Below are 26,370 nucleotides of genomic sequence, written 5' to 3' on the forward strand. Positions count from 1 at the left end.
TGGGCGTCCACCTGGAGAAAGACCTTGGATGGTCCATCAACACAAGCTTCCTGCACAAGAAAGCCCAACAGCGTCTCTTCTTTCTGAGAAGACTGAGAAAGGCCCAGCTTCCACCACCGATCCTGACCACCTTCTATAGAGGAACTATCGAGAGCATCCTAAGCGGCTGTATCACTGCCTGGTTTGGGAACTGTGCCATATCGGACCGCAAGACCCTACAGTGGATAGTGGGAACAGCAGAGAAGATCATCGGAGTCTCTCTCCCCTCTATTAAGGACATCTACACCACACGCTGCATCCGCAAAGCCACCAGCATTGTGGCTGATTGGACACACCCCTCTCACACACTCTTCACACTCCTGCCATCTGGAAAAAGGTACCAAAGCATTCGGGCACACACATCCAGACTGTGCAACAGCTTCTTCCCACAAGCCATCCGTCTCCTCAACAAAAACTGATAAACACACACACACACACACACACACACTCTATCACTCAGCTCAACTCAACTACCTCAAAGCATTGAGACTGGACTTACACATCAACCTATAAATGCTCTTTTTGCACAATATTTTTATGTTTACTGTTCCTGCACTACCTACTTACCAAGTATGTTTACGGTTTCCTTTGCACTACGTTAGATAGTTCGTTTTAGTTAGATAGTTAGTTTTTGTTAATTTATGTTGTAATTTATGTTGCATGTAGCACCTTGGCCCTGGAGGAACGCTGTTTCGCCTCACTGTGTACAAACTGTATATGGCTGAAGTGACAATAAAGCCGACTTGACTTGACTTGACTTAAAGCGCAGAGTCTCTGCTTTTAGAAACAATTGGATTAGTTTCAATTGACCGAACGGTTCAAAATTTACGGTAATTTAAAAACACGTTGCAAAAACCTGTCGCCGCTTGTTGGATTATGAGTTTCAGGCATTAAAATGCAATTCTACATCCGGACACTAGAGGGCGGAGAGCGCGACGGTGGTACCGAGCAGTGTTTTGGGCGCAGAAGAAGAATTTCACAGAAAGAACTTCCTTTTGGGAAGCTAACGCTAGCACAGCATGTGTGTCTTTTGTGTTCACGGTTTAAAGAAGATTATTGTTTTTTCGTCCACTTGTCACCCAGGCTGACAGCAGGGTCACTGCCTCAGGTTAGTAAACACGCATTACAATGAATGTGCACGGCACACCTCACAATACAGGATGTTGTTTGGTCATTCGCACATCTCGGTAAAGGATGCGGGTCAGTGTGTGTACATTGTGGGTTCAGGCTGCAGGTGGATCGATGCTAATGCTAGCTGACTTGGCTAAAGCAGAATACAGTGGAACCCCGACTTACGAAAAGTTCAAGCTACGAAGGCACTGAACGGCAATATTTCTGCCCGTGTTACGGCAAAATGCCCGCGTAACGAAATCCGCTGGCTCTGATTGGCTGAGCCTTCAATGCCACAATGCTCTCCGAATCATGTGACAACCCCTCGGCTTCCGTACTTGCGCTTCGCTGTTCCACTTGAACCTCAAGATACTAACCCCATTTTTGCCTCAGAGGGCCCGGTGGCGCCAGTGTCCGGCAGCCTCGCCTCTGTCAGTGCGCCCCAGGGTGGCTGTGGCTACAACGTAGCTTGCCATCACCAGTGTGTGAATGTGTGAATGACTGAATGTAGTGTAAAGCGCTTTGGGGTCCTTAGGGACTGAGTAAAGCGCTATACAAATACAGGCCATTTAGTGTTCCACTCAGAAAATCCGCGTGCCTTCAAGAAACTGGTTTCTATGAAGCTGAACAAACTGCTCGTGTGCGTGCATGTTTTATACATGTGCTAAATGTATTTGTGCAGAACATTGTGTGCTTTGGAGAAACAGCAGAGGATCAACAAAGGTTCAGTTTTAAAGTAGGTTTGGTGTTCAGTGTAGCGACATAGCTAGCTTTGCATCATACAGAGACGTGCTACTGGTGCTATAAAGTGATATGTAGAGCTTGTCTCTGTCTCTGTATTTGCAGTCCAAACAACATGGAGAAAAACGTTGTGTACTGCCTGCTGTGCAACGAGCCCCAGCTCTCCATTTCGACTCACCTGAGCAGAGTGTGCCTGAAAGACGGCACAGCACAGGAGAGGGAGCAAGAAGCTTCCAGAGCTACTGCCTCCCAGGAGCTGTTTTCCAAGGAAGGCCGACTATGGAGCATCTCGGAGCTGCAGGAGTTTTGCAAGGATGCAACATCTTGCATCAAACTCTGCAGTCGCCTTCAGAGTCGTGGCTTTATCTTCACAGACGCTCCCCAAACCTGGCCAACAGTGCTGCCAACACAGAGGTCTGATGAGCTTATTGCCACTCTGGCTCACACATACTGCATGACACATACGCACTTTCAACACCGTCTTACTGCCGTCACCTTTGCAACAGGTCTGATAAGAAGGAAGTCCTCATCGTGGCCAAAAAGGACATCGAGTATTTCCACCAAAAGCTTGCAGGCGGTGATTGCATCCCCAACGTTGCCATGACAACGTTCAGGCAGTACTGCGAGGCCATCCTGATGTTACAGCACGGACTGACATCAAGTGCTGTTCAGGATTTTTCTGTAAGCGCCACCAACAAAAACAGTTAATTCTAAGTGATAGTTGATGTAAGTGTGCATCACCCTAAGCTCCAACACTTTGTCCCACACACACAGGTGCAGGACTGGATGGAGCGAAGGGAAAGCTTGAGGATGACCATCCAGGAAGAAGAAGTAAGTCCTCTGTTCTCAGCAGCGACTCTCTTCCTGCTCTGTATGGACCCTGGGAGGTGATTTATAGTTATCATTGATGGCTCTTGTCTCTGCAGCTGTTGGAGTGCTACTTTAAGAACATCCGCCCAGTGTCCTTACGAAACCAAAGAGCTGGCAGTGATGATGGGGACAGGTTCTTCCTGGGAGAAGGTGGGGTCCCTCTGACCAACCCAGCATTAGATGTAGGGCGCCTGAGGGCCAGGTGAGTGCTGCACACCACTGGATCCATACTGGCAAAACTTTGCCAGTGTGGTCTCACCACTCAGCCACATGTGTTGCTGCGTTTGTTGGTAGATGTATAACTGCTTCACCTTTCTAATTTGGTTAGATACCTGCGCAGCGACACTGAGGATCCTGCAGCTGGGTCAGCGTCACACTCAGCAGGAGTAGAAACCCCGGGACAGGCCAGGTAAGCTTTTCTTTTTTATGTTACCCACTAGCACAAGAAAACCTTTCTTACAAGTTTCCACATCCAAACTATTGGTGGATTTCTCTCTCATTCTGTGTAGGTCCACTTCCACAAAGCGCCTACCTCTCAGAGAATGGGATGCCTTCCAGCGGACCTTCCCAGTAACACTAAATGGAGAGCCACCTTCAAAACGCCGGTGTGTACAGGCTGGTTTTCCACACTACCGAGCCCACTACCACAAGTGGAGGGAGCTTCAGCTTAAGCAGAGAGTTCAGCACATCCTCGGTAAGCCCCGGGCACTTCATGCTAATGGACGCTCTGCCTCCATTATTTACAGCTCTAATCAATGTTCCCTCTAAGCTGCGCACGTGCGCAATTGCGCACTGCTGGCACGGTCTCTGCGCACAGAAAATCTGCGTTGCGCACAAAAAAATCTAACCTGAATTGAAATTAAAATTAATACTTTAACAATTCTGCGTTGCAGTGTTAGTCAGTAAGTGACTGGCTGCTCTCATATTGTATTAGAACGATGCCACCTTATCCCATAGTCCAGCCAATAATGCGATTCACATTCGTATATACGCAGCTAATCAACGTCGTTGACAGGCTATGACAGCGTCCTTATGTGCCGACACCGGTCTTTTAGCTGGCAAAGCAGCGTGGCTGATGTGGAGTGAAGCCACGTTAATGACAACGTGTACAAACATTGGAGATGTGAGCAGGACAGACGGAACAACTGACGGAAAAAGTGTGGACTTTATACCAGTTTTTAAATTGTGTTGATAGGCCACGTAAAACCAGAGTTATGATAAAAATATTTTCAATGTTTGATTTTCTTCCTGAATACTATCGTTGTTTATATTTACTGCGGGAAGAAACGGTAATAACGGCGTTTTATAAGGAAAACGCTCGAAAGCCTGTGAGCAAAAACAAACTCCACCCCCCACCCTTTCCTATTCGTCCAAAAAAGTACCATGTCGACCAATCAAAACGTGGCATCTAAGAAACGGGGGGAAGTTTTAGGAGTTTTGAGATGTGAGAGATTTGTGATGTTTAGCGCAAATCTTGTGTACTTAGTGTGTAGTGTAGTCAATAGTTTTGTTGTGTGTGTCAGAACAATGAGGCGACTGCTGAATGTTACAGGTGTTACAGGAGTGATACATCTCCTGCTGTCAGGCCTGCAGGTATCAGGCTGTTGTTCTCCTTTATCTCATAGTGGACAGAAATTATTTTTTGGAGTGGCACAAATAATTTGATGCAGAACAGCTGATTGTTCTGTAAATAGTTTGAAATGTTCATTTAAAAACGCCTTGGCTGCATTTAAAAAAAATAGCTGCAAAAAACTTTGTTGTTTGCCAAACTGAGTTACTTTTTTGAAGAAGTAACTATATAATTAATTGCCCAACATTGGTCATTATATACTGTATTTGGCAGACAGAGAGTTACAGGACTCTCTCAGACCACAGACTCATAATACAAGTCAGAGCTTTATGAAAGAAAAAAAAAGAAAGTTGTGTTTTCAAAATTGGAGTTCAAGTTATTTTTACTTCCAGTAGTGTTAACATGCTACACAGGTCATGAACAAGATTTTTTTTTACATTTTCATTGTAAGTGGGCTAAAGCAGTTAATTAAAAGTAGTCTAACATAAATGTGAATGCTGTAATTTGATTATTTTAATAAACCATGTAACTTGGATGGATTAGATGCTGGCGTGACCACAGTGCACACGTCTGATGTCGCTCACAGTGGTCCAAGGGACGCTCAGGGAGTTTGTGTGTTCGCTCAGACATATGAAAAATTAGAGGGAACATTGGCTCTAATATATACAAATAGCTCAGTAATACTTCACATCACAGAGGTTCAAATATATACATATGGTTTATTTGCATTATTCCTCACGTCTCGCTCTGGGACAGGGTGTGTCACAAGAGGCAACGCCCCTCAGCGTGCAAGAGTACAGATGGCATTAGATAAGGAGACCTGGTTCACCAACAAGCCCACTGTTGATGCCGTCCTACAGGCCTGGGTTGCTCCACAGCCCAGGATCCAGGACAGCCAGCCCCTCATGTCCTCAATTTCAGAGCAGAAATGGAAGGGCCTGGCTTTGAAGGACTTTGGGGAGGAAAAGGGCAAAGGTAAATGCACCTATCGTTTGGACCACACCCTCTTTTGACAGCAAGTCAACATTTCTAAAGAGCTTATGATGACTTGCTGTTTGCTCACAGGTGTGATCGCCCTGATGCCCTTCAACAAAGGAGACGTCGTCTGCGACTACCACGGGACGTGCATCACCAAAGCTGCAGGGAATCGGAGGCGGCAGTCGGGGTCTCTCTTCTTCTACAGGGACGAGTGCCACAGGGCTGATGCCACTGCGTCCCCCTGTGCCTGCCACCTGCACAAGGACTCCTATGGAAGGCACATCAACCATTGCCAAAGGAATCCAAACGTGAGGCCACAAAGGTTCACAATGAACTTCCCTGCTGGTCCTCGTGAGAGTGTGCTGTTCATCGCCCTGAGGGACATCGCGGTTGGAGAGGAACTCCTGTGGGACTATGGAGTCTAGAGATGGCACCGTGTTTTATGTCCTATCATACATTTGGATATCGGCCCATACCGACATGACTCTAATATAGTGTATTTCATATAAACATGGGCCATAAAAACTAAAAAACACCATCAATGGCCAGTCCAGCTGTGGCTCCATATATCTTTCTCAGAGGTGAAATGCAGGTTAACTCGGTCCATCCCTGATGGAGTCACCCATAAATCCTTCGACTGGACATTTGACTTGAGTTGTCTTTGTTTTTTGTTTTGTCTGACCTTTTCTGATTAAAAACATGTAAAAATGTGATCTCTCATGCACCATTTAAACATGATGCTTATGTCCCTGATAACTAAACCACTGTTGTTGTTTTTTACCAATAATAAAAACTATTATTAACACAATCAGAAATAAATCTCCCTCCCAGGCCTTTATATACCAAACCCTGTGGTGACAGCTGCAGTGGACACTTCAGGGCTCAAATTTTCTCTGATTGGCTCCAACCTTGACAGGCTCAGCCTGCTGCTGCCAACAACACTCACTAAGTTTCCCCACCGAGCACCTCAGGCCTCTGCAGTTACTGATGATCATCAACCCAAGTTGGAGATTTCCAATCAGAACACCCAAACACTTCATTTTAACCTGAACTCTTTACTTTCAGCCCAACACTAATGTGGCCCTAAGCTTAACTTCAGGTTCACACCACTGTGTAAACCCAGCTCCACTTGAACCCTCAAACACCAAACTAATGTTTTTATGGTCATTTTCATAAAAATATTGGAGACCACATTTAACGTAATTAACAAAAACATCCATGCCACATCATTAAAAACAGGCTTTGTTACAGGAATTATTTCAGATTTGACAAACTGAGGCTCTCCACCCACTGAGGGACAGGCAGTGAGTACTGTGAAACCTGGTGAACCTCCTACAGAACACTCATCATTTAGAGTCTGACGGGGGTTGACACTAAAATACTTTAAATGTTTAGCATCAAGATTAGACCCTTGGATCGCACATTTGATTTGCTTTGTAGGGTTCTAATATAATTAATGAGAGATTTGATGCTAACGATGCAGCTTTATTATCACTGGACGCTCGTCAGGCCTTGGACAGAATAGACTGGTCAGATTTATTTAACGTTCTCCCCAGATATGGATTTGATGAAGGCTTGTTGTACCTGCCGTATGAAAGAGGGGGTTACAATTCCTTAATCTTAAATTGCATTACTGGTCTGCACAGATGCGCTCATCCATGCTCTATTTTTCCACATAGACACCCCCAGCCTGGATAAAAACTGAACAAAAAACTGTGACAAACCTTCAATTAAATCTGTATTTATACTCTGCAACCCCCCAAAAATGTTTTTTTAAAACGTTTCCACTTGACAGAAATGTGTTTTTGTTTGAGATTTCCGAGGATCGCACAGTGTCATCCTCATGAAAAGGAAACACCTTGTGGCGTCAGGTGAGCTGCAAAAGCTGCTGTCAGTCACATGACCCTGAGCCTCAGCAGGACCCTTTCATAATAAAAGAAAGTTCCTCACAGACACCTGCACTAAACAGGCTGAGAACACGCTGGGCTGGAGTCGCGTGATCGTTTTGTAGTTCAAACACAGTTGTTACCTTTCCTGAGTCCTTATCACATCTCCTAAACACATTCCTCCACCTCAGAACGTTTCTATCAAGGAAAAGTGGTTAGGAAAGGAGGTAGGAGACCACTGAGTGTATGTGGACGTGAAGGGCTTTTATTGTGAAATGTACGGTAGGGAAAAGCTGTTCCGCACATGCGCGGTAGAGATCCTGCGTGGGCAGAGACTAGTCCGTTTAATAAGTTTGATGATTTGTTTAAAATACAGAACAAAAGTAAACAAAGTTGGACAGCAGAGCATCATGGCGGCTTTATGAACGTAAGAGGCGGGAACACGGAGGGCGACGGTCAGAGGGAGGAGGACCGGAAGCTGTTTGAAAGCCGTGAGCGGGAGTTTGTCAGCAGGGGGAGAAACCGGCACCCGGAGCGAAGACATGGACCCCCTGCAGGAGCTCCTGGACCGGGTCAAGCCCAGCACCGAGGCGGTGAGTCCCAGTCTGTCCCTGTTTGCCGAACTGAGCGATAAATAACAGTCTACGTACATGCAGAGCCCTGCGGACGTAATGCCTGCGTAATGACGTAAGGCAGAGCAGCAGCCAATCACTGTTCCGAGAATCCTATAGCAGAAATCCATAGAGAAAAGAGTGAATATAAGGATGTGAGACTGTTTTACATTTATTATTGTGACCTCCGACCTGCTGCTTTGTTTCTTTAGGAGTCCCTGTGGTTAAAGAACATCTTCACCTTCATCTCTGAACACCTGAGTCCTGTGGTGTGTAGCTCCGCCCCCTCGCAGACAGGTGAGTTTCTGTTTGTTCGAAACAGCTGGCTGATAAATCAGCTGTACTTTAAATCCTTAATGATGATGTTCACTTATGAAACCAAATACTATTTAAACCATTATTTAAAAAGTGAAAGCAGGGCTCACCTGCCCTCACAGGTGTCATCAGTCCAGTCCAGTGTGTAGATGTGAGTGTGGTTCAAAGGTCAGAGCCATGAAGGTGACCGACTGTCAGTGAAGAACAGGGAGGACTAAGAGTCTGAGGATGAAGAGCAGCAGCTTCCTCAGGTGGTCCCACCTGCTGACACACAAGCTCTGGTGTCCACTTCAGGTGTTCTCAGTGGGCGGGGCTTCAGTTGTTTACGTTTGTGTTTACCTTTTAAACTTTGTTTTCCCAGGTAACCACAATCAGCAGAGAGCCTGGGCCAGGGAGGCGGAGCTCGCCGTGCCAGGTCAGAGGGCGCTGCCGAGAGTCAACCTGCTGCTGATTGGCTGTCTGAGAGAAGGCCGTGACGGAGAGTACAGGCTGACGGACGCCAGCGGCAGCGTCATGTGTGAGGTGAGTCAGAGGGGGAGGAGCCTAACCTTAACCCAACAGGAAGAGGAAAGCACAGCAGTGGAGTACCTACAGGTAACAGGAGGGTGACGGCGTTCACACCAAAACCCTGAACGTAAGGAACATTTCCTGACGTTGTCATCGTCCATCAGCTGGTTAGTTCTCAGGACTCTGAGCTTCTCTTCACAGCAGCATCACTAAACGGGATCTGGTCAGAACTGATGGGTAATGAGGTCAGAGTACAACAAACTGCAGGTTTTCATGTGCAACGTAAATTAAATCTGGTTCCTCTTCAGCTTATTCTCTGTGCAGTGACACAAGTGCTGATAGAGTCTGGTCATCACACACTTCTGATCTGTGGTAATGTTTACATCAGCATAAAACAAGTAAACAAGCTCAACAGCTGACTTTCAAACATTTCTGTAAATCAGAAACATCAGGACTTATTAAATGTGTCTTTATATGGATTCACTGAGCACATCGACATCGACTCCGCCACTCTCTCACCTGTGTGTCTCTCTCTCTCATCCAGTGCCTGTCTCTCTCGCCCCTGTGGCTCAATCGTCCCGTTTTCCTCCCTCACTGGAACTACATCCCCCACAATGCATCGGGCCAGGAAGAAGCTGCAGGCTTCTTGGAGCTGATTGGCTCCCCTGTCCTGTTGTGTCCTGGTGCTGAGCAGGGTTTGGCTGCTGCTCCTGCAAGGGTGGAGCTAAGCGGAGTGGTGGGAGTCGGAGAGGCCGGCAGGCTGCTGAGGCACAGGTGGGTCACATGACCTCTGAACTGCAGTGGAGTTTCTGAGCAGTGTGTGTGTGACAGATGTGTGTGTGTGCTCCAGGGTCAAAGGTCAGCGGCTGAGCATGTTCGGAGAGGTGGGCTCAGTCTGCCCTCTGCTGGCTGTGGCAGGAACGACCTTCTTTTGCTTCACGCTAACGGATGAGTCGCGCTCGCTGCCCGTGCTCGTACAGGTACCAGCTCTCTGAGGATGATGATGGTGAGGAGGGACGGCCTGATGAAGCTCAGTGTGTGTGTGTGTGTGTGTGTGTGCAGGACAGCAGCCGGCTCAGCTGGATTCAGCGTGTGTGTGTCGGGCAGAGCGTGTGTGTGACAGCTCTACGTGTGTGTGCGCTACGAGGCTGGAGAGGAAACAACATCCTGTGTGTGACGAAGCGCTCCGAGCTGCACGCCGACTACACGCACACACAGGAACACACACAGGAACACACACACTCTGAGTCCCTGCTGCTGATGTCACAGCCTGCTGAGGACGACTGTGAGGAGGCGGAGCATGAGGAGGTGGAGATGGACCAATCAGCTGAGAGGATAAAGCAATCCAAAGTCATCAGCTACCAGGTGAGAGCGCTCTGAGCTCTGATTGGCTACCACATGTTTGTACTTGTGTGCTGATTACTAAGCCTCCTCTGCTGTGATAGGGCATGGTGACTGAAGTTGTGAGTGAGGGGGCGGGGCTCTACGTGCTGGATGGGAAGGTGGGTCTGTGCATGGCCTATCAGCCGGCGGCGAAGAGGAAGCTGAGGGCGGGAGACAGAGTGGAGGTGAGTCACATGACGTGACATCATCATGTCCGTTTGTGTTCGTGGCAGCCACGACTAATAAAGTTTGATGGTTCGTCCTCCTGCAGTTGCATCACGCCCACTTCCTGTACCGGCCCTGCCCAGACTTCCCTCCCAGCATGCTTTGCACCTGCCTGCGCTCCAGCCTGAGGGTGACGGCCTTCAGCAGGGCGGGAGGGTCGCCACCCGACAACCGCTGCCCGGGAGATGGGGCGTTACCACGGTTACTGCTGCAGAGAAACATAGATGTGTCCGATTACCTGTGGACGTGTCACCTAAGCTCGCAGCTGGCACACAGGTGAGGCTCCACCCACCACCACCTGTGCACAGTCAGAGACAGCAGAGCCTAACCTTTGTCCTCCTGTCCTCCTCTGACTCTGGGTTGTTTCCTGCTCCTGGTCCCGGTCTTGGTCCCCACTCTCGTCCTGCTCCTGGTCCCGGTCTTGGTCCTCACTCTCGTCTTGCTCCTGGTCCCGGTCTTGGTCCTCACTCTTGTCTTGCTCCTGGTCCCGGTCTTGGTCCTCACTCTTGTCCTGGTCTTGGTCCTCAGTCTGGTCCAAGGTGTGTGGAGCCAGCAGTGTGTGTGCTTGCTGTCCTGGAGGCTGATGGAGACTCTGAGCAGAGCTGGAGGACGAGGACGCAGAGACATCTACTCTGAGATGCTGGACGAGCCTCACACCTGTCCTGTGACTCAGGTAGGTCCCACTCTCACCTGTCTTCCTTACAGGTGAGTGTGGAGCATGCTCAGTGTGCTCTGTGTCCCTGCAGTACAGCGTGTCCTCGGCGGTCTGTCAGTACCTCGGTGTGTCGGAGCTCCTGGAGTCCCTGCAGTCTGACTGCTGGTCTTCGGCCCCTCTGAGCTCTCTGCTGCCCCCTGATGGCTCAAACCTGACCTCCTCCCAGATCAAGGGGTTCCTGTCCTGGTCTTGCAGGACTCTGTCCTCCGAGCCTCGGGGTGGAGACGCTGTCAGGTAAGGTGACAGCAGCTCCCCACATGAAGTCATGTGATTACGTACCAATGGTTTTTGCTGGTTTGTGTGTCAGGCAGCGCCCCCTGCTGCTGGGCGGCGTGCTGGAGCTTCCGTCACAGACGTCTGAGTTCAAACACTCGATGCAGCTCAGAGACGCCACAGGAGCTGCAGCCTGCGTGCTGACGGAGAGCAGCGAGGAGGAGGAGGGAGCGCAGAGGGCGGTCTTTAACAGCGCCTGGATTGGTACAATGCACGCACACAGACACACACACAGTGACACACAGCTTTATTCTTTAATGTGTGTGTGTGTGTGTGTGCTGCAGGTTGTCTGGTGGGTGTGGTGCAGTTCACCATGGTGACAGAGAGATTCCTCCAATCAGATTTCCCTTCCTACCAACACCTGGACCAGGACAGGTTCATCACACACAGAGGGCGTTTATCAATATGCGTACTTGTGCGTACTTGCGTTCTCGTGTACTCGTGATACGTCATCAGTCGGAGACCAAGTACTGTTCCAATTCGAAGTACGCATCACGCCGAGAACGCGAAAAAGTCCCGGATGTGTTCTCGATCCGTCCGTTTTATCGAGCATGCATCGGTGTAGACTTGGGACAGCTATATATCCCAGAATGCATTGCGTCCAAAACTCAACAGCGGACTCCCGGCACATCGCCCCCCCCTCCCCCCGCTCGCGGACTTCTCACTACTCAGGTTAAAGAAACTCCAGCAGCTGTCTATAGTATTGAGTGTCCACTAGAATAGAAATAAAAGCGTTCTAACATCTCACCTGCTTGTTTTTATTAAGGTATGTACACGTATGTACATGTACACTATTTTTATTAATAGAGGTTTCACTACTGAGGTTAAAAATGATATATAAGTCACGTAGATCACTTCTAAATGTTAATGTTTGGTTTATTTCAGTGTTTTATTTGTTCCTGAGTAAACCGGTTTGGCTGTGATTAAAGTTAAGCTTCATAACATGTTACTCACAGTTAAATTAAGAGGGGACGACAGTAAAAACTCCGGACCTGTGACATCATCACGTACGCTGGTGTTCCGACTGTACAAATCACGAGTCCGTGCTCGCATACTTGAGAATTGAGAAACGGCCAACGAGTCCGTGCTCGCGTTCTCGGCGGGTACATACTCACCGAGCACGCGAGTACGTACTCGCGTACTTGGGCATTGATAAACGGCCAGACACTGCAGGTACACACACACACACACAACCTGCAGCATGCTGACTGCTCATTGGTCCATTCTCTGTGATGTAAGAGGGTGTCTGATTGGTTCAGGATGTGAGCTTCCTTCCTGGTTGTAAACATTATGAGTTAAATAAAGCTGGGTTCAATTCACAGGGTTTACCTGCAGTTCTCTCTGGACCACCTGCACATCCTGAGTCCATCTGTTGCTATGGAGACACACCTGAGACACAAGGGGGAGGAGCCAGGAGGGAGGGGACGTCACTGCCAGGAAGCAGACAGTAGAAGAAGAAGGAGAAGAGACTGCTGGGAGTAAGAGGAAGAGAAGAGAAGAAGAAGAAGCAGATTCCGGCAACCCCTGGTCCTGTGTCTCCATGGTGATCAGGGTGGAGCAGAAGGAGGGTGTGTCCTGGAGGAATACAGGGGCGGGGGCAGAGGATCAGGAGGCAGGGCTGAGACTGTGCTTCTCAGTGAAAGCTGCTGTGATTGGTCCAGTGGTCAGCTGGAGGCGGGACCCAAAGAATGAACCAATGACAGAGAAAGAAAGTGAACAAAAGCAGGAGAGAAAGGTGAGAGACGCACCTGTGTGGGTTTACCTGAGGTCACCTGGATACACAGTTACGTGTGTGTGTGTGTGTGTGTGTGTGTGTGTGCAGGTGGTGCTGGTGTTCTCAGGTGTGTGTACGCGGTGGTTTCCTGTCCTCCAGCCTGGATGTTTCTACAGACTCATCGCCGCTAACACTCAGGTATCAACCCAGCTTTGATGATGTCACTAAAGGGCGTGGCCAGAGGTTTCCCTCATCGGTCTCTGCTCTCTGATATTAGTACACATGAACGTTTTTCAGCTTTAACTGTACTTCTTCACTAGGGATGGGTATCGTTTAGGTTTTATCCGATACCGGTGCCAAACCGGTACTTTTGAAACGGTGCCGGTGCTTAAACGGTGCTCAAACCGGTGCTTAAAGAATGGAGAACACAAAATTGGTCCAAAAACCTCTCATGTTCAGCTGTTTTTTTTGTAAAAAGATAACAATGTTAGCCTTTTCTGCAGCTATAGGGCATATATGGCATCACTCTTGGCTGGAAGCAGTGCTTAAACAATGGAAAAAACACAAACTTTGTCCAAAAACCTCTCATGTTTAACTGTTTTCCACTTTTTCTTTGGGCTACCTTTTTGGCCAGGGTGAAGGGAGTATCTGCCATCAAACAAGAAGACAGCTGCATGTAACTACGACGGTGTTTGCTAGTTCACCTTACATGCATTAATGTAATAATGTGGTTAATGTGGTGAAGCTACTCACGCAGAGAAGAACGGCTGCTGCTGCCATCATCATCCGTCATCATTTCTGCTACGCTGACAGGGCTAGGGGCCAGGACTCTCTATTGGGGGGATGTTGCTAACTCCGGGTCCGATAACAGGCACCACACCCGCAGTAGATGTGCAGTGTGAGGTCTCGCAGCAAGCTATCAAACACGGCTTATTTCTCGGCTTTAAAAAAACCGCTATGCGTCGCCAGGTGTTTCATCAGATTTGAGGTGTTACCTCCTTTGACAGTATCACAGTATCAGCTTAAAGCACTTGTTGCAGGCTGCTGAGTTTGCATCTTTTGCTGTGAAGTACAGCCAGACTTTTGATCGCTTCGCCTTGGGCATTTTTAATCTGTAGCTCTGCTCTAAAAGAACGTACGTACCTGGCCCCGCCTACTATCCTCGGAAACGTAAAATGATTGGCTAGAATTGGCTCAGGGGAAAAAAAAAGCACCGAAATAAAGCACCGAAATGTGCGCTGCTTTTCGGTCTGGTTACTACCGTTTATGTCAGCACCGGTGCCATCATGGCACCGGACACCGGTACCCATCCCTATTCTTCACACACTGAGGTTAATTATGGAGTTCCACAGGGTTCAATGCTAGGACCAGTTCTGTTTACATTATACATGCTTGCTTTTGGCAGTATCATCAAAACACATAGCTTACATTTTTACTGCTATGCAGATGACACCGAACATTCCTGTTTGTGAGTTGATATGACCTAAATCCTTGCAGCTGATTGGCCCATGTGTCTGTCAATCAGGATCCCAGTGTTTTGATTGGCTGTGGAGTTTCTGGGCGCAGTGGGGTGGATCTCCACGCTGAGTCAACCCTACAAGTCAGACGTGGTTGGAGATTCCACACTCTGACACGCCCACTGCTGCTGCCCACCTGCAGACAGGTAACACACACACACACACACACACACACACACACGGTTTGTTCCCCGTCTTCCTCCAGGACCCTTAAACTTTTTTTATAGAGATTGACAAACCATGTGACTTTCACGCATTGCATTGTGGGTACAAGTGGCAACAAAATCAAAATACTGCATGAAGCGTTAGCATTTCCAACACCAGTAATCATCATTTCTGTGGTTTTAATCCGTACTTGCATTTTATTTGCCCCAAAAACAGTTGTGTGCAAAACGACGGAGAACACAGCAGATCTGTACAACGACAGAGTTGACGTAAAGGAAAAAAAAAAAAAGTATGAGGAAAAAATCAAAGGGGTGAAAGGGTCAGACCCATACGAGCATACAGAGTGGAGTAAGGACGTTAGCGTGCTGCCCAACTTTCATCACACACATATTTGTTATTATATGGTCCTAAGTTTTAGTGCATACACTCACAAGATGTTTAGTAACTTCAGATCCCTGCAACAAGCCCAGGTCCAGTTTACTTTGGTGATTTGGACTATTCCATTTCACAGCTGTAGCTGGGGCTGCAGAGTAGGCCCGCCACTAATCAGAAGGTCGGTGGTTTGATTCCAGGCTGCCTCCTGGCTGTCCAAATATCCTTATATTAACCCCTATACTAACCCCATGTCTGCCGACTGGTGGTGGTCAGAGGGCCCGGTGGCGCCAGTGTCCGGCAGCCTCGCCTCTGTCAGTGTGGCCCAGGGTAGCTGTGGCTACAATGTAGCTGCCATCACCAGTGTGTGAATGACTGAATGTAGTGTAAAGCGCTTTGGGGTCCTTAGGGACTGAGTAAAGCACTATACAAATGCCATTTACCGTTTATTTAGCTGTTGTTAAATATTTTTATCTCCTGTACAGTCCAACACAATCTATTTGTCGTTTCAGGTTGTAGTATTACACAACATTTTCAGATCTAATAGAAATAAAATGAGTGTTTCGTAATTCATTCAATTTATTGTCTTTATTTATAACTGGCATTATTGTTTCATTCTTTTATAGAATCTTACAAGAAAGAGGCAAAACTGTAAAAATCCATCAGCTTTATTAGCTGCTTCGTGAAAAACAAATCAATACAAAAACAAACAAAAAAACCCCCACTGGAACTCAACTTACTGGAAAACAGTTATTCATCCTTTGATTGCTTCAAAACCTGGGCACATATATAAAAATTTCTCTTCCACGACGTCATCCGATAAAAAACTATCTCTTTACCTGTCGGCTTCCTGTGGCTGTCATGCGACCGGCTATTGCAGTTAATAATACAACAGCTTCTTGCCATTTTTTGTGTTTCTTTTTATTTACTGTGTGACTGTTTCCATGTGAAAGCCTGCGTGCGCTAGCACCGCTTGCCACTCGTTCCCAGAATCCTTTGCGGTTTTACCCCTGAATGACGTCACATTTTCCATCTCTCTTCTCTGTGTTTTCAGGCCGTCCCACCCACAGTCTTGTCTGTCTCAGAGGTCTTAGACTGCAGGTAAACTGCTCATCCCTCACTGAGTCGCCCCCTGTGGCCATCTGAGGAACTGCAGCTCCAGCCTGCTTTAAACTCTTACTGGTGTGTGTGTGTGTGTGTGTGTGTGTGTGTGTGTGTGTGTGTGTGTGTGTGTGTGTGTGTGTCTGTGTTTCAGCTCAGAGCTGGTGTGTTTTCAGGGTGTGGTGTCTGAAAGGATCAGTGTGAACAACAGGACTGCCCACTCTGGACACACACACTCAGGTAAACACACAGGTGGTTTGTGTATCAGGCTTTTTCTGCTGTGACGTTTTAACATGGGGGTCTATGGGGGCTGACTCACTGCTGCCTCTGCTGGACACTAGAGGAACTGCAGGCGTCAGTGCTTCAGGTGTGAGTCTCAGGTCTGACTGTTAGCTTAATGTGTGTGTGCAGGTGTGCGTCTCACTCTTTGTGACCAAGCTGGGAGGAGTCTGCAGGTGTACCTGGACTTAAGCCACACCCCCTACCCACCTGGCCTGTTGCCGGGTAACACTCTGCTGTTGTCTGGTTTCCAGAGGAGGCTGTCCAGGTGAGACACACATAGACAGGCTTATAAATGTTTGGACTCTTTATTTGGACTCATTTCCAACCAGTGTAACCCAACAATAAAATTATGAATTATCTTGCATAAATAGGCTGCTGATCTTCTTTACTCATTTCAGGTGTTACCAGCAAAATAGTTGTTTGATCATCTGGGAATGTTCAATACAAAGTTATGCCGATGGTTACGTACCTGTGTGGTTTACCTGTGTGTGTGTTTCAGGACAGGAAGTGTGTACTGCACGTACTTACCTGTCAGCTCCATAACTGTGGTCTCCCTGGGAGACACCAGGTAAGTTTACAGGGCAGGTAAAGTCTGGTTCACGTGTTTGTCGTGCTGTTGTTTATTTGTTTGTTTTGTTTCTATCAGCTCGGCCCAGCCTCCTCCTCCTGCTCCCATCATGCACCTGGGTGAGTGGGCTCTGAGCAGCAAGCAGAGGTGCACTGTGGGACAGGTCAAAGGTCACGTGGTGTGTTTCCTGTTCCTGCAACTGCAGTGGAGCTGCTCGCTGTGTGGCAGCGTGTACACACAGGTACTGCATAAAATACACACAGTGTGTACAGGATGTGTTTAGTTGTAGTTTCTCGGGTGCAGTGAAAGTACTCAGAGTGCTTCATGTGTTGTTAGCGTGTTGGTGGTGTGTTAGTGTTAGTGCACGTAAGTAAAGTGTAGTTTTGGAGTAAACTGCTCACGATTTCAGGTGTGTGTGTTTACCTGTTGCTCTCTCTCTCTCAGGGCTGCAGCAGCTCTCAGTGTCACTCGACCTCGTCAGTGTTTCAGTCCAAAGCAAAGTAAGAGCAGCTTCCTGTTGAGCTCACCTGCTGATACATGTTAATCACCTGGATGAGTCAGGTGACAGTCACATGATCAAACCATGTCGCTCTGCTCTTCGATCAGGCTGGTGATTGATGACGGGACAGGTGAGGCTCACGTCTGGTTCTCAGCTGCTCTGGTTCGTGCTCTGCTGGGATTGGCTGACGGTCAGTGGGAGGGGCTTCAGAGAGCACTCAGGGTCAGAGGTCACATCAGAGTCTTCCCTCGTGGGCAGAGCCAGGTCAGTACCACCTGTCAGGTCAAAGGAGTTTGCAAAGAAAAGCGTCTGGACTTCTTTGAGTTGCTTGAAGACGTTTCACCTCTCATCCGAGAAGCTTCTTCAGTTCTAAGGTCAAATGGCCGAGAGTCCCAGATTTAAACCCAGTGGGAGTATCCCCCCAAGGAGGGACAAAGGACCCCCTGGTGATCCTCTAATCACATGCACCAAGGTGTGAAAGTGGGTGTGGGACCTAATCAGCCAGGGTTTCAGGTGAGCTCATTGTGAAACCTGGCCCCACCCTATCATGTGAATTCCTGAGGTCAGATGGCCCAGGATGTGAGTGGGCGTTAAGGCGTCTGGGGAGGGAACTCAAAACTGGATTATAGATGGCAGACAGTTGGTGTCGTAAACCACCGCCTCTGTTCAAAGATGGTCGCTCACAGTGGACATAGATGGCCTCTTTCACCTGTCAGGTGTATATATTTACCTGTCACAGGTGAGTCACGTGCTCATCGTCGTCTTTAAACTTTATTTTGTCTTTAAAATTTAAGATCGGGTCATGTTTTTATTTCTGAGGCTTTAACTGTGAAAGGGCACATCCTGTTTGCATCCTGGTAACAGCTCCGTCTGCTCACACTTTACTGCTGAACTGGTTTGGGGGCGTGGCCACTTCCACCTTTAAAAGTCTATAGGTGTGACGGACCCACGCTGGGCTCACGTGAACAGGAGGGAGGGGCCTTACAGTTCACTGCAACACCACACCTCCCACACGGAGGGTGGAGACCACAGGGGAGGGGCAGCACAGCGAGAGGCATTTAGGACTCGGGTCACACCAGGAGAACCCACAGGGACCCTCCACCCACAGGTGGAGCTGTGTTAACTGAATATTAATTTTTGTCCTTTACTGCAGAAAATAATTATAATCATAAGAAAGTGAGATTAGTATCAAACAGTAACAGTTTATAAAAACACAAACGTGGAGTCTAAACTGAGACGTCCTGTTTAAAATAACAAGAACACGTTTTAACTCCATAAACTGTGACGCGAGACTCTTTATGATTAATGAGCACTTATTTCCATTTATGGTTTTAACTCATTCATGTTATTTGTTATTTACTTTGCAAAGCTCAGTTTGTAGAATCAAGTTCAAACTGAGAGTTTTCTTCATATTTACAGTCGGTGTAAAAACGTCAGAAGGTTTGAGTGAAAAGAGAGAAACAGACGTTTGTGAGGATTCACATTGTGGATATCTGAGGTTATCAGAGTGTCAGGAAGTGAAACCTGAAGAAAGTCAAAGAGCCGCCCAGTACAGAACAAGCCTGTCAGAGCAAAGACTTCAAAGACTCTATAGGCTGCACAGGGACACACTGTGAGCTCACAGAGCTCCACGTCTGCAGAGCAGACACCTTCAGCCACACTGCTGAGGACGACCGGGACAAAGACCCTGCAGACTGAAACGTCCTGTGGTCAGAGGAGGTGAAACGAGAAGAAGATGCAGCTACAACCCAAAGAACAGCGTCCACACAGTGAAGCACGGTGGGGACGCTGTGGGGGGACACCACAGAGAGAAACAGACGTCCTGCAGGACGTTTCCACAGGGCCGAGCCGTGAGTCTGCAGTCACATAACCTCTGTCTCTGTCTCAGGTGTGTGACGGGGACGCTGACGACTTCCTCCTCCACTTCCTGTTGTGTCTGTGCAGCAGTGATGTCATGATTCGGCCGCTCAACCTCACCTGCAGGAAACGCACCAACCAGAGACCAGAAGGTAACCCCACCCTCACCACCCTGACCAACCTGACTGCAACCTTCAGAGTCGTGTGTGTGTTTGTGTTTCAGAGGTGAGGAGGTTCACTCGAGGAGACAGAGAGTTCCTGACCAGACTGGCTCCTCCCCTTCAGCTCACCTGTCTGCACCTCCACCCTGACTGAGCTCCACCTGCTTCGTTCTGATTTTATCTGTTCTACGTGTTCGTACAAATAAAACTTTATTGCTCCTCCTCCTGTCACACGGTATCTCACCTTCACTGAACCTAACGCTGGTGATCAGGGTCAGAGGTCACACGAAGCTCTCTGGGTTTAACCTCACATGAAAGGGGCGGAGCTGTCATCATCACAAAGGGGTGTTTAACAGGTCATGTGACCCTTCTACAGGAAGTGATCCCTGTGAGTGGCGCCCACATCAGAGACGTTCTCAGATGGTGATTCATAAAACCTGCACCAGTAAAATCTGAAAGTGGAAGGATGATGAGTGAAACTGGTTAATCTGGTGTTTGTGGCACAGAGCGGGATAATAAAGGTTTGACCTCCACTGTGTGACACGTGTACCTGAACAGGTGTGCTGTGTGACACGTGTGGCTCTGGGTCAGGTGTAACTCCCACAGCCTGTAGTTCAGATTCTCTGTGTTTGTGAAGTAAAACTAAACACTGTGAACGTGTTTCAGTTTCTTTACAGACGTCAGACGGTGAAAGCTTCAGCCTGACCAGGAAAGAATCAGTCTGCTTTAAATCACACTTACTTTAAAATTCATTTCTCCTCACCTTCATGTGTTTTGTATTATTGGATCTTATACTGAAAGAGTTCATCCATCGACACATTTTAATCCTGCAACATTTCACCGTGTTAGTTTGTCATAAATTGGACTATTTTAGGTTAAATGATTTCAGTTCATCTTTCCAATAAAGCTGGCAGCCCTGAAACAACTGTTCTCTCTGAGGGTGTTTTGCATGTAAATAAAAGTGAAATCATTAAATGTAAGTTCTGTGAACAGAGCCGTCCAGTGGAGCTCCTCAGGGCTCTGTGCTTTCACCACTTTGTTTTCTATGCTAATGAGTGTCAGAGCACGTCAGCATTAGTCCTTTAACATGGTCACAGCCACTGATGAATCTGTTCAAATGTGGGGTTTTTAATCCAGGTTTACATCACATTTAAACAGCCTCCATGAAACGGGCCTTGTTGGATTTGTATTGTGATTGTCATTTATGCTTAGAAATATCTACCCATATATGCTTAGAGTTTTATAATCAGTTGTAGAGTGGTAGAGGTTTTGATCCTTAATAGTCTGCAAACTTTGTTTGCATTCCAGAGCAAGTGGCTTTCACACCCACATTTTGGGAGCATGGGAGAGGTCGTACCTTGTCTTATTGTTTTATGGACGTTTATGTTTTAAGGATAAACGTGTTTTAGTGTAAAAATGTGTTTTTAGTCTAAGTGCCTTTTGTTTAGATGGACAGCTTTGAGGAGTCTTCATGGGGTCACATCTTGACCCCCCCCCCCCCACACACACACACACACACACGGTATTCTTTGTTCACATGTATACCTATGTAAAACGTTATATGTTAATGAACCTATGCATATTCATGTAACCACAATAAAAGAAGTGTTATGGGGAACCTGGCTGAGAGTCTGACGGAGGTCAAGTGGGTGGAACAACACTTGGCTCCAGACAGGCATCCTCATGCATGAGTAACACATGCATTAGATTAGCATTGCCGAGATTAGCTGCTTCATTTGGTTCGGCCTAAAGTTAAAGTTAGGTTAAAGTTCTCTCACTGATCGAGTGTTTATATGATAAGATGCATGTTTAATGCAGAAACTTGGAATTACAAGTTAGTAAGAAGGTTTTTAACAAAGGTTTAATTTAAGCCTGAAGTTCAGGTGGAAGAAATTTCACGTTTGATGAAGGAAGATCAAGGTTTATCAAGGCTAACAAGGAAATAGGTCAAAATAAGGTAAGGTGATAAAATATGATTGATATATATAATCAATAAATAAGGTGAAAATATCAGATAAAAGGTTTCTTTGGTTATAAGGAATAAGTAGGTCAAAGGTCAGATTAAACAGGATCAGCAAAATTTAAACAAGGACAAAGAAATAATACATCAAACAACGAAAAAATTAAAAGTGAGTTAATGAGAAATTAAACGTTTAAATCAGGTTAAGAGTTAAATTTTAACCCTTTGTTAGTTAAACTAAATAAAATAAGCAGAATAAACGATTGGAGGAAAAAGCAAAGATGTTGTGATCAAAGCTCTTTTAAAATAGTTTGTACGAAATAAAGAAAAACACGTTTCAGTAAATTGTATGTTGACTCCCATCACCCTCTGGAACACAAACTTGGAGTAATTAGGACCCTACACCACCGGGCAGAACATGTTCCCTCTAAGCCTGAAGGGAAAAAAGAAGGAACACACACACGTAAAGGAAGCACTCAAAACATGCGGTTATCCTAACTGGGCGTTCATAAAGTCAGCAAAGAGGCACAGAAAAGAAGATCAGACACCAGCGAGGGAGGATAAGAAAGACAGACGCAACAACGTTGTCCTCCCCTATGTAGCCGGTGTATCAGAGAAACTCAGGAGAGTTTTCTCCAAGCACGACATCCCAGTGTACTTCAGACCCAGCAACACACTCAGACACAAACTGGTTCACCCGAAAGACAAAACTCCAAAACACAGACTGAACAACGTGGTGTATGCTGTACAGTGCAGCGAGGAATGCCCAGACCTCTACATTGGAGAGACCAAACAGCCACTTCACAAGCGCATGGCACAACATAGAAGAGCCACCTCCACAGGACAAGACTCAGCAGTCCATCTGCATCTTAAGGATAAAGGTCACTCTTTCGAGGATGCCAATGTTCACATATTGGACAGAGAGGACAGATGGTTTGAAAGAGGAGTGAAAGAGGCCATCTATGTCCACTGTGAGCGACCATCTTTGAACAGAGGCGGTGGTTTACGACACCAACTGTCTGCCATCTATAATCCAGTTTTGAGTTCCCTCCCCAGACGCCTTAATGCCCACTCACATCCTGGGCCATCTGACCTCAGGAAATCACATGATAGGGTGGGGCCAGGTTTCACAATGAGCTCACCCGAAACCCTGGCTGATTAGGTCCCACACCCGCTTTCACACCTTGGCGCATGTGATTAGAGGATCACCAGGGGGTCCTTTGTCCCTCCTTGGGGGGATACTCCCACTGGGTTTAAATCTGGGACTCTCGGCCATTTGACCTTAGAACTGAAGAAGCTTCTCGGATGAGAGGTGAAACGTCTTCAAGCAACTCAAAGAAGTCCAGACGCTTTTCTTTGCAAACTCCTTTGAATATCAAACATATGTAAAATCAATTGTTATATCAATGGACTGGTTTTTCAATACAACACAATAAAATATAGATTAAAATATGGAAAACAAATAGAAAAAAAAATGACCACCCAGATCTTTAATTAAGGTAAAGGTTGGCATTTAGAAATACCAAGTGCCTCAGCTTTGAGGAGCAGATACGGTTTCTTCTGTCAGTAACTATCTGCCCTGTTTTGGAGAAGATGCTCTCAGAGGGGACTGATGTTGCCACAATGCACAGTCTCCATGTCATCACCTGGGTAAGACGTGGGTAAATTGAAGACTTGGTCTCCCACCGGTTCAGTGGGTCTACACCTCTGGCAAAGGGGCTCATCAATGTAGTATCACTTCCAGTATTGCATCTGCTGAGGGATTCCCTCTGGCAGTGTCTCTACTTGCTCATTCTTCAAAGAACCTTGAAACAGCAGATGCTTGTTGCTCCTTTTGTTCACCCTCTTCTACGTCTTCTCCCTCTTGGTCCACTGGCAGTGGAGTTGGTTGGCTGGATCTTGCTGCTGAAGTTATTCTCTGAAAAGCTTCATCCACTGCTCTGTTGTCATTAAAGACCAGCTTCTTGAATCTTGAATCAAGAATGGTGCTTTCAGAGAGAACAGCGTTATATTCCATTCTGTGGAACTTTCTGTCCGTGGATGCACAGAGAGCATCCACCAACTCTTTCACTTTTCCTGTAGTTACTCTGGTTTGGTGCGCAGCTGTCACTCTCTGCAGACTCTTGCACAGAATTAACATTTTGGAGGCTGTGACATAGCTGAAAAAGAGTAAATAACAATGTTTCAAAATTATGCTTTTTACATTTTTTTAAACAACAACAACTACTACTACTACTACTACTACTACTACTACTACTACTACTACTACTGATAATAATAATAATAATAATAATAATAATGATAAAAATACTAATAATAATGATAATGCAATAACATTTTCACACTCACCTGTCTGCACTGATCTCCACAGTGACCTGCTCAAATGTCTCCAGAACAGTGCGTGCCTCCTGTAGTAACTATCATTCCTCGTGGCTCAGAGGGTCAACCAGTGCACTGATAACTGCTGGGGTAGAGATGACTGCATCCTTGGACTCCAGAATCCGTTTTAGCATATGAAAGGTGGAGTTCCACCTTGTGATACATTCTTGCTTGAGCTTCAGCTCAGGCATGTGTAACCCACATCAGATTTGTGGGTTGTGCTGCTGCATAATGTTAGAGGTGTAATTTTCCCTCCCTGCCACTAGGAGGCGAGTATGCCTTGAGATGACTTTCTGTTAGTTAACATTTCCTGTTGTGAAAGCCATTACTCACGAGGCAACCGCCAAATTAGCTGAAAGATCCTGGTAAGAAAAGCTAAAATAAAAGTTAAATTCGCAATTTATCTTCACATACTAGCTGTTAACAGATGGCTATTTATTAGGATCTGAAATCTGTGAAATACGGCCGTGGGAAGCTGCGTCAGCCTGGCGAGCTATCTCACCACGAGCTCCGATTGGTTTTTGACCAGGACTGGATCATTTGAGATCTGAACCCTGTGGGTTCAGTGGCGAGCCAATCCCAAGAGAGTGACTGTAGACGGACCAGAGTACGGTGTGGCCAGCCGTGGGATCCATCTTCAGCGAACCTCAGGACTATCACTACATCCCTTGACACAGATAAGACTGACACTTTAAAAATCTACCCGGTAGTGTTAGAACCAGTGGACAGAAACACACACACACAAGGAACTCTAATTTCTCTTTCCAAAGAGAAGTGGACTGAGCAACAGGAGCGGAAGCTCTTTAATTGAAACTCTTTGGAGAACTTCCTTAAAGAGGATATTTGGTTTTGATTTTATTTTGGGTCCTTTAATGTGCGTTTGTGCACTGTAGGAAGCCGGCTTTAGACAGGCAGGGTTTGTAAACTTACAACTTTTCAATACAGTCTCTATTTAAACCATATCTTATCTGTCCTTGTGTGGTTCCTTCTCTGCTGATCCTTTCAAGGCTCCATAGTCGTACTTAGAACCTTCTGATACTAGTCCAAAGTTGTCAAGACAATAATTTAATACCTATCTCATATTATTTAATTGTAATACCTGTTACAAAAGTGGCGAGCCAGCCAGGAGCCTAGTTAAGTGTCAGCAGTGAAACATATCTCATGTTTGGGGAATTGTATAAAAAAAAAAGTTGTTAAATGTTTTAGAGTCGTTGCCAAAGATGGAGTTCATAGCTAACTCAGGTATCAAAGTCCCAAATGCAGTGATTGTGAGTGGGTTGCTTGGATCGCCAGAAGATGAGGAGATTATAGACTTTCTGAAGAAATATGGTTCTTTTAGGCTTGTTCCAGTAACTGATGCTGAATCAGAGTTTTATAAAAACCTGATTATTGAGTATCAAGATGGTGCCGCCATTGAAACCTTATCTCCTCTTTTGCCTTACACACATGAACTCAAAGAGAACCCAAGTGTCAGGTATCTCGTTCAAGCTTTGGCTAGCATTTACACTACAAAGGTTGGCTGCAATGTTACCAAAACCTACCTCAATGAGATAAAGAAATTGGCAAAATTAAGTGGGAAAGACTACGAGGAAGTGCTGAGAGACATGATGTCAGAGATCAGTGAGGCAATTGGAACAGACAGCATTGATGAGGCACCTGTAGCCAAACCGTTCGACACATCTCTTGAAACAGTTGAAACCTCAGATCACCGGCTGTTCAGAAGTCCCTCCTTGATGGATTCCGGTCAAGATTGCCCCGAACCAAAGCCACCCACCATCCTGAGGCAAAACCTACTCATCAGGGAGAGTGACCTACACCCACCTGAAGTTCAAAAGGTCATCGTTGAACACATTGTAAGGAAAAGTGACTGTAACACATATCCACATTTTCCCATCAAGCTTCACCCATTTTCAGGCAAAACCCCAAGGCCCAGTAATGAGACCGACTACGACACATGGCGATCACATGCTGAGCTTCTCAGGAAAGATTCCACTCTGTCCAATCTTCAGAAGTCTCGAAAAATGGTTGAGAGCTTGCTTTCCCCTGCAGCAGATATTGTCAAAAGGCTAAGTCCTGAAGCTACCCCTGAAACTTACCTTCAACTGCTGGATGCAGCCTTTGGAACTGTTGAAGATGGCGAGGAACTTTTCGCCCAGTTTATGAACACTCTTCAGGACCCTGGTGAAAAGGCTTCGTCCTACCTCTGCCGCCTCCAGGCTGTTCTAAACCTTGCTGTTAAGAGGGGAGGAATTGCTGCTGAAGAAGCAGACAAACATATTCTCAAGCAATTCTGCCGCGGTTGTTGGGACAACATCTTGCTCTCTGACCTCAACCTAGAAGAAAAGAAAAGTCACCCTCCAGCATTTGCAGAGCTCCTGTTACAGATCCGTACTGAAGAGGATAGACATGCAGCCAAAGTCACACGCATGAAGAAGCACCTCGGCTCAAATCGACAGCGGGCCGTTACTAGCTCGCAAAGCACATGTGCCTGTAGCCAGCAAGTAGTGATCCCACCCGAGTCCAACACATTGGCGGAACTCAAACAGCAGGTCGCATCTCTTCAGAGCCAGCT

General features: G+C 46.7%; 3 protein-coding genes across 5 annotated transcripts; all 3 read left to right on the top strand.

Annotated features, from left to right (window-relative positions):
- The first annotated feature begins 1,010 nt into the window (after positions 1-1,010).
- On the top strand, positions 1,011-6,021 carry LOC116331962. 3 transcript variants are annotated; one of them, XM_039609032.1, is made up of 9 exons: positions 1,011-1,147; positions 1,996-2,304; positions 2,397-2,571; positions 2,665-2,721; positions 2,817-2,962; positions 3,089-3,169; positions 3,270-3,454; positions 5,087-5,305; positions 5,396-6,021. In XM_039609032.1, exons 2-9 carry the CDS (start codon positions 2,006-2,008, stop codon positions 5,731-5,733), a joined length of 1,500 nt encoding a protein of 499 aa, XP_039464966.1. In that variant the 5' UTR covers positions 1,011-1,147; positions 1,996-2,005; the 3' UTR covers positions 5,734-6,021. The 3 variants fall into 3 exon arrangements, with proteins under 3 accessions (XP_039464966.1, XP_039464965.1, XP_039464967.1); XM_039609031.1 differs by lacking the exon at positions 1,011-1,147 and adding an exon at positions 1,665-1,885; XM_039609033.1 differs by lacking the exons at positions 1,011-1,147; positions 5,087-5,305 and having other exon boundaries at positions 1,974-2,304.
- A 1,485-nt stretch (positions 6,022-7,506) lies between these two features.
- Positions 7,507-12,489, top strand: LOC116331958 (CST complex subunit CTC1-like). The gene is made up of 13 exons (XM_039603548.1): positions 7,507-7,787; positions 8,018-8,102; positions 8,482-8,642; positions 9,172-9,401; positions 9,478-9,607; positions 9,690-9,992; positions 10,073-10,195; positions 10,282-10,511; positions 10,764-10,908; positions 10,982-11,184; positions 11,258-11,427; positions 11,508-11,598; positions 12,483-12,489. Exons 1-13 carry the CDS (start codon positions 7,737-7,739, stop codon positions 12,487-12,489), a joined length of 1,929 nt encoding a protein of 642 aa, XP_039459482.1. The 5' UTR covers positions 7,507-7,736.
- A 137-nt stretch (positions 12,490-12,626) lies between these two features.
- On the top strand, positions 12,627-20,582 carry LOC120438649 (CST complex subunit CTC1-like). Its single transcript, XM_039609100.1, has 12 exons — positions 12,627-12,958; positions 13,046-13,135; positions 14,463-14,600; positions 16,046-16,092; positions 16,247-16,332; positions 16,504-16,639; positions 16,874-16,942; positions 17,021-17,183; positions 17,387-17,442; positions 17,549-17,705; positions 19,330-19,450; positions 19,522-20,582. Exons 1-12 carry the CDS (start codon positions 12,764-12,766, stop codon positions 19,611-19,613), a joined length of 1,350 nt encoding a protein of 449 aa, XP_039465034.1. The 5' UTR covers positions 12,627-12,763; the 3' UTR covers positions 19,614-20,582.
- The last annotated feature ends 5,788 nt before the right edge of the window (positions 20,583-26,370 follow it).

This window comes from Oreochromis aureus, linkage group 3 (genome assembly GCF_013358895.1).
Source record: "Oreochromis aureus strain Israel breed Guangdong linkage group 3, ZZ_aureus, whole genome shotgun sequence".
NCBI lineage: Eukaryota > Metazoa > Chordata > Actinopteri > Cichliformes > Cichlidae > Oreochromis > Oreochromis aureus.

Excerpts from the sequence above, each read along its gene's own strand:
- LOC116331962 (XM_039609031.1), top strand. The coding sequence starts at position 1,818 with ATGTATTTGTGCAGAACATTGTGTGCTTTGGAGAAACAGCAGAGGATC. Across the intron at positions 2,305-2,396 it reads ACAGTGCTGCCAACACAGAG|GTCTGATAAGAAGGAAGTCC; the intron begins GTCTGATGAGCT and ends CCTTTGCAACAG. Across the intron at positions 2,722-2,816 it reads TGACCATCCAGGAAGAAGAA|CTGTTGGAGTGCTACTTTAA; the intron begins GTAAGTCCTCTG and ends TTGTCTCTGCAG.
- LOC116331958 (XM_039603548.1), top strand. The coding sequence starts at position 7,737 with ATGGACCCCCTGCAGGAGCTCCTGGACCGGGTCAAGCCCAGCACCGAG. Across the intron at positions 9,608-9,689 it reads CGCTGCCCGTGCTCGTACAG|GACAGCAGCCGGCTCAGCTG; the intron begins GTACCAGCTCTC and ends GTGTGTGTGCAG. Across the intron at positions 11,428-11,507 it reads CTTTAACAGCGCCTGGATTG|GTTGTCTGGTGGGTGTGGTG; the intron begins GTACAATGCACG and ends TGTGTGCTGCAG.
- LOC120438649 (XM_039609100.1), top strand. The coding sequence starts at position 12,764 with ATGGTGATCAGGGTGGAGCAGAAGGAGGGTGTGTCCTGGAGGAATACA. Across the intron at positions 16,093-16,246 it reads TCAGAGGTCTTAGACTGCAG|CTCAGAGCTGGTGTGTTTTC; the intron begins GTAAACTGCTCA and ends TCTGTGTTTCAG. Across the intron at positions 17,706-19,329 it reads TCCCTCGTGGGCAGAGCCAG|GTGTGTGACGGGGACGCTGA; the intron begins GTCAGTACCACC and ends TCTCTGTCTCAG.